General features: G+C 39.0%; 1 protein-coding gene across 1 annotated transcript; it reads right to left on the reverse strand.

Annotated features, from left to right (window-relative positions):
* Nucleotides 1-4,674: 4,674 nt before the first annotated feature.
* LOC150037741 (ankyrin repeat-containing protein ITN1-like) lies at nucleotides 4,675-9,879 on the reverse strand. The gene is made up of 4 exons (XM_090310676.1): nucleotides 9,642-9,879; nucleotides 8,652-9,179; nucleotides 7,640-8,049; nucleotides 4,675-6,023 (listed from the first exon to the last, which is right to left on the reverse strand). The coding sequence occupies exons 1-4, from the start codon at nucleotides 9,661-9,663 to the stop codon at nucleotides 5,199-5,201; spliced, it is 1,785 nt and encodes a 594-aa protein (XP_090166802.1). The 5' UTR covers nucleotides 9,664-9,879; the 3' UTR covers nucleotides 4,675-5,198.
* Nucleotides 9,880-10,198: the final 319 nt, after the last annotated feature.

Raw genomic sequence — 10,198 nt, forward strand, 5'->3', positions numbered from 1 at the left:
ATACACCCAAACACACGAAGAGAAACCTCAGGAATAAGACGGGTAGACTGGCAGGACTCTTTGAAGCACTCAGGGGGTGTTTGAAACTTTAGAACTCGTGAAGGCATCCTATTAATGAGATGGGTTGCGGTAAGGACCGCATCTCCCCACAGGTACGAAGGGAGAGACGTCGGAATTATCAAGGAGCGAGCAACTTCAATGAGATGGCGATTTTTCCGTTCAGCCACCCCGTTTTGTTGCGGAGTATATGCACATGAGTTTTGATGGATGATCCCTTTTGATGCTAGGAATTCCTAGAGGGTGTGATTGATAAACTCACGACCATTGTCACTCCGAAGAATGGCAATCTTTGTGTTGAACTGTGTTAATATAGTGGTATAGAATTGTTTGAAGGTAGGTAGAACCTCGGACTTATCAACAAGGAGATATACCCATGTAAGTTAGGTATGATCATCGATGAATGTTACAAACCACCGTTTACCAGACAGGGTAAAGATGTTTGAGGGATCCCAAACATCACTGTGGATCAAGTGGAAAGGCGGGTAGATTGATAGGTTGAGAAACAAAATATGTTAGCTTTAGAGCTTCAATCAAAAAAGTATTTTGATGATAACAAACTCAGATTTTTTGTACTAACATTTTCAGTGTTTCAGAGTCGCTGTCTTGTAGAGCTCGGAAAGGCGATTCTAACGCAATTTGAATCGCTCAAATTGGAGTTCAAACGAGAAAGTTATAAGCAAAAGAAGATTGGAGAGGAAATCTGACGTGGCAGTGAAACGTGGCACCTTGCTGATGTGGCACAAAAAGGTCAATATTGATGTCGTGGCAGATAACGTGGTGCTCCAACCGGTCACTTTTTGCTGACATGGTGATGTCGTAACACATGGTGTGGCAATGACATGGCGACCGTGGACGAATGAGATAATGACAAGTGGCGGTCACCCAGCTTCACGCACGGACGCCCGCGTGCGCCGCACGTGCCTGCGGTTTCTTCACAGAATGCGGCGCGTGATGCTCAATCTTCTCCCCTGTGCGCGTGGTGCCCATATCATCCGGCTATTTTTCTATTTTCATTTTTATTTTCTTATTTTTCTTTAATTTTCTGATCCAATTTTCTCCAAATTCTCACCGAATTTCAGCCTTTTCAAATCTGATTCCTTCCTAAATCTTCATCCTTCAAATCCTTTTTATTCTCCAAATCTCAATAATTCCAATCTTTCAAAATTCCTTTTTAAATCCTTTCCTTTTCTATTTTTATTCAATCTCCACCCTTCATTTGCAATCATATCCAATGGCCAAAATTTATCCCCCTCGCCTATAAATTCGTCTTGATTTTACTCTTCATACACACACCAAAAGCTATCAAGTCTTAAGCCCTCAATTCTCTCTACTCCCAAATTCTTGTTCTTCTTGCTCCTAAATTGGCCTAGAGTTATTTTTGTGAGTTTTTTTTAGTGCTCAACTTGTGTATTTAGCCTTCAAGAGGTAATATTGTGAGGTTTTCTTTTAATTTTTGGGAATTGTATTAAGGTGTGGGTACACCTTGGGTTGTGAGAAAAAGAAATTGGTTTGATCCTGAAATAGTAAAAAGGATCTTGGATTTCTCTTTAGCCTAAGAAAAAAAGGGTTGTGTGTCGATTTGGTCCTCACCTGCAAGAGGATCACTTAGTGAAATACCCAAGGAGTCTTGGAGAGTGGAGTAGGCAATTTATCGAACCACTATAATTCCCGGTGTTTTCTCTTCCTCTCTCTTTTATTTCTGGTTTTCAAATTTTTTGCTTCTTGTCTTAGTTATTTTTTAATCTTTCCTAATTGTATGATTTAATTTTTAGTGTGTTATTTAAATTTATCATTGATTAATTGTCTTTAAATTTGAAGTTATCATAGCTTGCATGATTTAAGTTTTATCTTGCATAAATTTTCTTTAATCAAATTAGTGGGTTAACTTTATTGAGCATTGTTTGAAGATAAAATTATTTTTTAAAAAATTGGTAGTCAACCCTATTCACCCCCCTCTAGTGTTGTCTTTAGATCCTACAAAAGACACACGAGGTTGTTTAGCATGTATACAGACATCACAAGATAACGAAGAAACATTCACATTATGGAATAAGTGAGGAAACAAATATCTCATATATTAAAAACTTGGACGTCCAAGACAAAAATGCCACAATAAATAATCTTTTTCAGACATAATAAATGAAGATAAAAGGCTAGTCCTAAACAAGTTCCTGGAGGAAGCATCTTCAAAAAGGAAATAGAGACCTCTGTCATATCGAGCAGTGTCAATCGTCTTCCCCGAGCTCAAGTCCTGAAACAAAGTAGCATCTGGTGAGAAGACAACTCTACAGTTCAAATCTTTTGTTATTTTACTTATCAATAACAAGTTGTAAGAAATTTTTGGCACATGTAGGACATTTTGTAGAATTAATCCCTGAAATGGTGACAGTCTGCCTTTTCCAGTAACAGGAGCGAAGGACCCATATGCAATTCGAATCTAGAATCCATAATTCATTCCCTTCAACAAGGAAACTAAAAGATTGAGGGTTACCTAATTGAGCAACTGTTCCAATCCCTATGATACCTGAATCACCTGGGTTGGTCACTAGAGGTTGTGTCTGAGGTTATGTGGCCCTCTCAACCGATTCACTCACTAGAGCACGACCAGATGTCGACTTGTCATTTGAAAGGCGACATTTACCATTTGGAGGTCGACCATGCAGTTTCCAGCACTGATCCTTCGTGTGTCACTGTTTTTTGCAATGCTTATATACTGAAAGTGTTTTACTATTCTACTTGTCACCATCAGATCCAGCGGATTTCACCCCAAAGGCAGCTGAACTACAATGGTAACACCGGGCCATTCATTGCACTTGATCTATCTTCTTCCAATCTAACCTCTGAACAGACCTCTATGAGAGACGGTATTGGTTTCTGCCCTAGTATTCGACTCCAAACTGTATCAAATTTGGGATGCAACTCGCAAGAAAATCATACACACGCTCAACCTCTTCTATCTTCGAGTATTGAATTTCATCTTGCGGGCAGTTCCAGATGATCTCCCGACATAGATCCATTTTTTGCCATAACAAAGACATCTTGTTGAAGTATGACGTTACATTCATGCTCCCTTGTTTGCATTATGAACCTGTTTACGTAGAATATACAAGCGGGATGCGTTCTGACGCCTCGAATATAACCGTCGGACTGCATCCCAAATATCTCAGGCAGTGGCTGAATAGAGTAAAAGTTTCCCAATTTGTGGTTTCATGCTACTGATTAACATCGAGTGGAGCAATGAATCCTCTGCCTTCCAGACACGCTCTTGCGGATCCCCAGGACTCAGTCGTGGTATTTCTTTAGTCAAGTACCCAAACTTATGGTGTCCCTCAAGAACCATTTTAATTGTTTGGGACCAAGAGAAGTAATTTTGTCCATTCAGAGAGTTTCCTATAGTCCCAGATAAAAGATTAGTAGTAGGAAGAGTAGGAAACATTGTTATCGGATTTTCTGAATAAATTGGGGAAGAATCATGGCCATTCAATATGGCTCCGAGAGTAGCCATCTGTTGTTAGAAACTGGCCAATTGTTGTTGGAGTTCCCCATGGGATTCGGATCTGGGTGTTTCTGTCCATAGGTCATGGAATTGTCTTCAACGGAATCGCCCATTCAAAACTGAGGTTGAACTGGGTACACATGAGGAAGAGGTTGTCTACCATGGTACTGTAAGGGGGCTACTGCCAGAATTCCACCGGCGGCAAAATACGGTGGCCCGTGATCGGCGTTGCTTCCAGACGGTTGCAACGATGGGTAACGGACAGAGGGCTCGGCAATCGGCTGCAAGGTTGAAGAAAATGCACTGATCTGACCCGACCCGGAAACTGAATCCACTGCCGTCTGGAGCGAACCCGATCGTGTGCAAAGTTAAAGGACCCCCATCGGTGATGTTCGGTTGGAACGAGCTGGTACGCTAGAGCTGGGAGATGTTCGGTGCGCCGGCTAGAGCGAATCCACCAAAGCCCTTTGTCGATCGCGATCCAAGTCGAGTTTGAGGTCCGAGATGTGCGCCGACTGGGTTGATGATGCTCGACGATTGAAGTTGTCCAAGGTGCGCACCAATTGGGTTGTTGAAGTCTGGTAGCTGGGTCCAGATGGTTCAGGTTGCGCTGGGTTTAAGATGGTTCGGAGATATCGATCAACGGCTATTTGTCACAGCCACATTAGTCGTGTCTGCTAGTGTACCTTCACCTATCAAGTTTGATGATTGAGTTTCTTCTATCGGGGTTAGGGTTTCATCACCTTACTCTGATACCATATTGAAATAGAAAGGAAAGAAACGACACAAGGTTTACGTGGAAAACCCTAATTCAGGGAAGAAAAACTACGATAGAAAAAGTGTTATTATTTTAATGTCATGCTTACAAGAGACCCCAATCTCATATATAAATAGGATGAGGGGAAACCCTAATTTAATAAATATAGAATAAACTACAACAACACCCTTGGGGTTAATTCAACATATTTCAACAGTATATCAAAACGAGCATAATTCAACTTGTGTTAACAATCATAAGGTTCAGAATGAATTTGCACCCAAAATTAAATGGGTAACATCTCATATTTAAAAATTATATAAAATGATATAACTGAGAAGGCATCGAAGACATTTCAACATATTTTAAATGAAGTTAATATTGTCAAAATTGAGTCCTCAGTCTTCACTGACAATGTGCTCCTTCATGAAAAGAAAGAACAAAACAGAGGTACTAAATTTCACTTTACAAGCAAGTAATCCTCTTCACTATTTCCCCTTTTTTCTTTTCTTTTCTTTTTTTTCTTTTTTCAAGTGTTCTTTTAGTCATGAATAACATAATCTCTATGTACTAATTACATTAGCATAAATTTATGCATAAACAATTATGAATGATATTTCGAGCTGGCTTGGACGATTCAACACAACTCAGCCCCCAAAGTTGCAAAGACGTCCAATAAATCTTATCTTAACCCAATGAGCTTTAAGATCAAACATGTTTCATCATCTGTTCAAAAACGTTTGCATCGATGAAGAATGATGGTCCAAAAATGGGAACCGCGAATAGTAGTATCACATCCTTTGGCACAACAAAAGTTCCCTTGGTTTTGAATTGCAATGGGGCAGGTGATTTCGCAACATAACCACATTCGAAATGTATTTAGTATCATATGGCATAAATTGGATTTACTTCCGAATCGGACTCCGAATGGCGCCATGAATTGTTTTGATTCCTCATACGCTTCATCTTTTTCCTCACCCTTCGGACACGTTTGGACTTGATCACATAGTATGTCATTGCACCTAGAATTCCAGCCATTGTTACGCCACCGATGATGGAAATGAGAACAGCTGCCCATCTATTACGACGACCAACGACAATGTAAGATGAAGAAACAAATGCTATGGTAGTGCAGACAGATGCCAACCACATTAATTTATTGATCACTTCTACAACTCGTCTCTCTGATTTCGTCTCTCCTCTCACAACTGTTATTTGTACCACAACGACTGCCAAGGATGTGAACAAGGCAATGGCATTGAATATGAAGAACACTTGAAATGATGGACTGTCGACCATCACAGCCATCCCAGTTTCATCATCACCACCCGGAACCGTGAAAATTGCTGCGAATGCAACTGTTGCAAAGAGCACAGCAACGACTGTGATCGAGTTGGTTGCATTGTTTATTCCGGCCCTATGGAGCTTCCGGAGCTCCTTTTCAATCCCATTCATGTTTCTGTTTGTCTTGCGAGCTTGTTCAAGCTGAATATGGACATCCTTTTTTATCTCTGTCACTGTTTTTCTTAGCTCATCTCGGGGCTGGTTGAGATCATTTGCACTAACTGCCCCGCAACGTGCCAAACATTCTTTTATCTCTGAGGTTTCTTCAGATAGTGGAAGTCCTTCGGCTATGTCATAGGCTGTTTTATGATCTCTAGACAGTGCATTCACATTTGTGTCCCGAAGTAGTACTAATTCATTGACAATCTGTAAGAATTATAAGTATTCGTGAGACCTCATAAAAAATTTGCAAAAATATTATTTATCTAAGATCATTCGACATCCAAAATGGTTCCGCTTAAAAATTTTAAGATATGCCCTTGGATATTGCTCTTTCTGCCTGTTGCAGCTGGCATTAGTATAATTCTTCCATGATTACCAAAAACAAAAACAAAAACTAGTAAACAAAACAATCAGTTTTCTTAGAAAAAGAAAGTTATGGTCATACAATTTCAAACAAGAACCTAGCAGAAAAGACCTTTCTTATACCTAGAAATCACCATCCAATCATCATGTTTAGAGATTTTGGAGCTTGACCAAACCTTGAAACATTTGTTGAACAGGAATATTCTATGTTCTAGTTAGGAGGCTCCACCTAAGGTAGTGTTTTTTCTATCCTATATCATGTATAAAGCAATTACCATTGTAGCACCCTTGGAATTATTAATATCCGTCTATTTCTACCACAAATTCTGTCAAAGTCAATTGCTAAAAAAGTTTGTAATTTTGTCAAGCAAGCTTATGCTAATTGGGCAAACTCAGATGCATGACTTCAGCTGCCTGAGAATTGGTTAAATAGACTAAGTACCTTAAACTACCTGCTATGATTCAGTTATGGAGGGAAGTCAAAACATAAGTCCTCTAAGATCATTCGACATCCAAAACGGTTCCGCTTAAAAATTTTAAGATATGCCCTTGGATATTGCTCTTTCTGCCTGTTGCAGCTGGCATTAGTATAATTCTTCCATGATTACCAAAAAGAAAAACAAAACAAAAACAAAAAACAACTAGTAAACAAAACAATCAGTTTTCTTAGAAAAAGAAAGTTATGGTCATACAATTTCAAACAAGAACCTAGCAGAAAAGACCTTTCTTATACCTAGAAATCACCATCCAATCATCATGTTTAGAGATTTTGGAGCTTGACCAAACCTTGAAACATTTGTTGAACAGGAATATTCTATGTTCTAGTTAGGAGGCTCCACCTAAGGTAGTGTTTTTTCTATCCTATATCATGTATAAAGCAATTATCATTGTAGCACCCTTGGAATTATTAGTATCCGTCTATTTCTACCACAAATTCTGTCAAAGTCAATTGCTAAAATTTCGTAATTTTGTCAAGCAAGCTTATGCTAATTGGGCAAACTCAGATGCATGACTTCAGCTGCCTGAGAATTGGTTAAATAGACTAAGTACCTTAAACTACCTGCTATGATTCAGTTATGGAGGGAAGTCAAAACATAAGTCTTCTACGGCAATTTGGAAAATCTCGTGGGAGAGATCTAAGCATCCCGGGAGCTTAGGAAACCTTTGAATCTCTTCTTTCAATTTCAATTTAATAAACTACAAAACATCCAAAATCCCCAGCATCTAGATACCAAAACTTGTACTACTGAGTTCCTGTTGACCTGAGTTGAACTTGGTCTCTGACATGATCAGTCATATATATACATTTTCTTAAGCCCAACCATGTGCTCAAACTCAAGTGAAAAACTAAAAACCAAAACAAGAAAGTCAAACAATAAAAATATTCAACTCAACAATGGTCAAATATGGTAAATACATGATTGTACGTAATTACTTTTTGCAATACCAATTGATACCTCTGCCCTCCTTTTCCTGGTTGCAATATGTAATGCAGTATTGCCGAACCTGTCAGGAAGCATAACAAGAGCTGGATCTGCATTAAGAAGCAGCTTCACCACTTCACAACTAGTTCCTTTTACAGCCATATGCAATGCTGTTTGCCGTTTCTTATCAATCCTCCGTGCCAATTGTGGATCTTTGCGTAGCAAAGCTTTTACAATTTCAACATGCCCTTGTCGAGCAGCTAAATGTAATGCATTCTTCCCATTGGACCTAGATATCTCTAGCGAGCTAGAATCTGTTGAAAGCAACACATTGACTACTCCAATATGACCTCTTGTAGCAGCGGAAATAATAGGAGTTGCATTTGATTGGCCAACTGTTTTACTCAATCCTGGATCATGATTTAACAATACCTGGACGATGGCTGCAAAAGATAATTACTAACTGAGTTGAATTGAAACTACGTCGTGCAGATGCTCATCTAGGTCCACATACAACAGAAGAAACACATCATTCTATGTTATTAGTAACTACAATAGTATCATCTAAATCATGTTTGCTTGTTCAAAATTTATTGGTGTCCCTTGTTTCTTAAAGGAGGTCTCGTTTCTACTGAAATGTGTCAATTATTGATTCGGCACTACTCAACTGAAAATGTGGCACGATTTAAGGTAAGGATAGTGGGATACATTGGTTATAGCTTGTAACTCTTCAGGCGGTAAGTAATAGCTACATCCATATTTCTTGATTAAAGGCCTATACTATGCTTCAGTCCATTTATAGACAAATCAACTTGACATGAATTTCAATACATGAATGAAGCGATAGATTGGTGGATTCAATGTCTGGCCCCCACTACGAAAATGGTACAAGTTCATGGATTATCATTTTCCCAATATGACTAGATCATGAAAACTCAATTCAACAATAAATACACACAGAAAAACCTGTCATGAAGGACAAATTTGGAGTACCAAAAATGACAAAAACAAAAGAAAAGAAGCTTATATTGGACCAGTAAAATACCTTCGTGACCTTGACTTGCAGCGATATGGAAGGGATCAAAACCAGACCTATTTTTCATAGACATGCCTTCCTTGGTGGAATACTGTAACAGCTCCTTCACAATATCTAAATGCCCCTTCTCGGCTGCAGTAAACAGCGCCGTCTCTCCCAACTCATTCACCTCATTCACAATAGCAGACCTTATCTCTGCAACCTCTGCATCAAAATCTGCTCCACTCAGGGTACCAACCATCTGAGCATCAATTTCACCCAAAATCTGTCTCACAGCCGTCAAATCACCCCGTTGCGCTGCCAAGTGCAGCTCAGTGTCATTGTGTCTGCCTGTCACTTGCTTCACATACTTCTTCTTATCGAACCTCTTGCCAGAATTGGATAAAACCAGGGACTTACTAGAATTTGATACAAGCAACGTCTTGCCTGAATTGGACAACACCAAAGTTGGTGTCGTCGGAGAAGGCGGAGGCTGCAGCTCATACAGACAGCTAGTGCTGGACGAATGCCGCAGCCCTTTCTCTAGGTCCCTCGTTCCTAGTACCAAAAAAAAAAAAAAAAAAAACCCAACAAAAATCCAATCAATATCATTTCATATATCCTAAGAAATCACAAAAATTCCCAATGGGCAATGCGGTAACCTTAGCATCAAAATGAATACATTTTCTTCCAATTCATCAATACCATTAAACCATAAGGCAAAAAAAATAAATAAACTAAACTAAACTAAACTAAATCCCTATCTCAATCTTTCTTCCAACCAAGGAAGATATCAATAATCCCAAGAGTTACAATTCAATCCCACAAGACCCATGTATATTAACTCTAGTCCCTTAACATTCAAATTCCTTGAGCATCCATAACAAAACTCTAACGAATCCATTTCCCTTCACTTTCTCGACAAAGAATCGGCGGATTACAAACATTTTCATCACCAACAAAAAATGGAGAAAAAAAAATGAGTAAAGATGAAATGGAATAGATTAGAAACAAGAATACCTGGTTTGTTCCCATACCCCATTGGTGAAATTCAAGGAAAGCCAACCCTACAAAATCACCATTGTGCGAAGAATTTTATTAAGATTTTGATGCAGAGGGAAAAGAAATTTCATGGGCATTCAGAGAGAGAGGGAAGATCAGGGGAATGGAGGCTCCACCGATGAGGAGAGACGGAGAGAGAGAGGAGAGAGAAATTGGGCGCGAAATAGACGAAGAAGGCGAGCTTCTAAAAATAGACGAAGAAAAACTGGATTTGTTTTTTTCCTATTAATAATATTATTATGTAAATTAAATAACAAATTTTTATGGTTTATCTTTTTAGTGTTCAAATTAGTTTTCTATATTATCAATTTTTTAATGTAAAAAACAATTTTTCGAATTGGAGTTTAAAGAAGGGGAAAGAGAAGGAGTCTCGACCTATAACATCTCGTCGGGTCGAGATAACCGTAGTTTTGTATAGGATGGAATCGAATCCACTTCTGCGAAGCAACTCGACGAAATCGAAGAAATTCTGAGTTCATGCCTCTCTCCCATCAGACAGATCAACGGCACCGGAC

This window comes from Benincasa hispida, chromosome 2 (genome assembly GCF_027475165.1).
Source record: "Benincasa hispida cultivar pf3 chromosome 2, pf3_genome.v1.1, whole genome shotgun sequence".
NCBI lineage: Eukaryota > Viridiplantae > Streptophyta > Magnoliopsida > Cucurbitales > Cucurbitaceae > Benincasa > Benincasa hispida.

Coding starts and splice junctions, on each gene's coding strand:
- LOC150037741 (XM_090310676.1), bottom strand. CDS start 9,663: ATGGGGTATGGGAACAAACCAG. Junction 8,050..8,651: donor TGCAAGTCAAGGTCACGAAG/GTATTTTACTGG, acceptor TATCTTTTGCAG/CCATCGTCCAGGTATTGTTA. Junction 6,024..7,639: donor CCAGGAAAAGGAGGGCAGAG/GTATCAATTGGT, acceptor TAATTCTTACAG/ATTGTCAATGAATTAGTACT.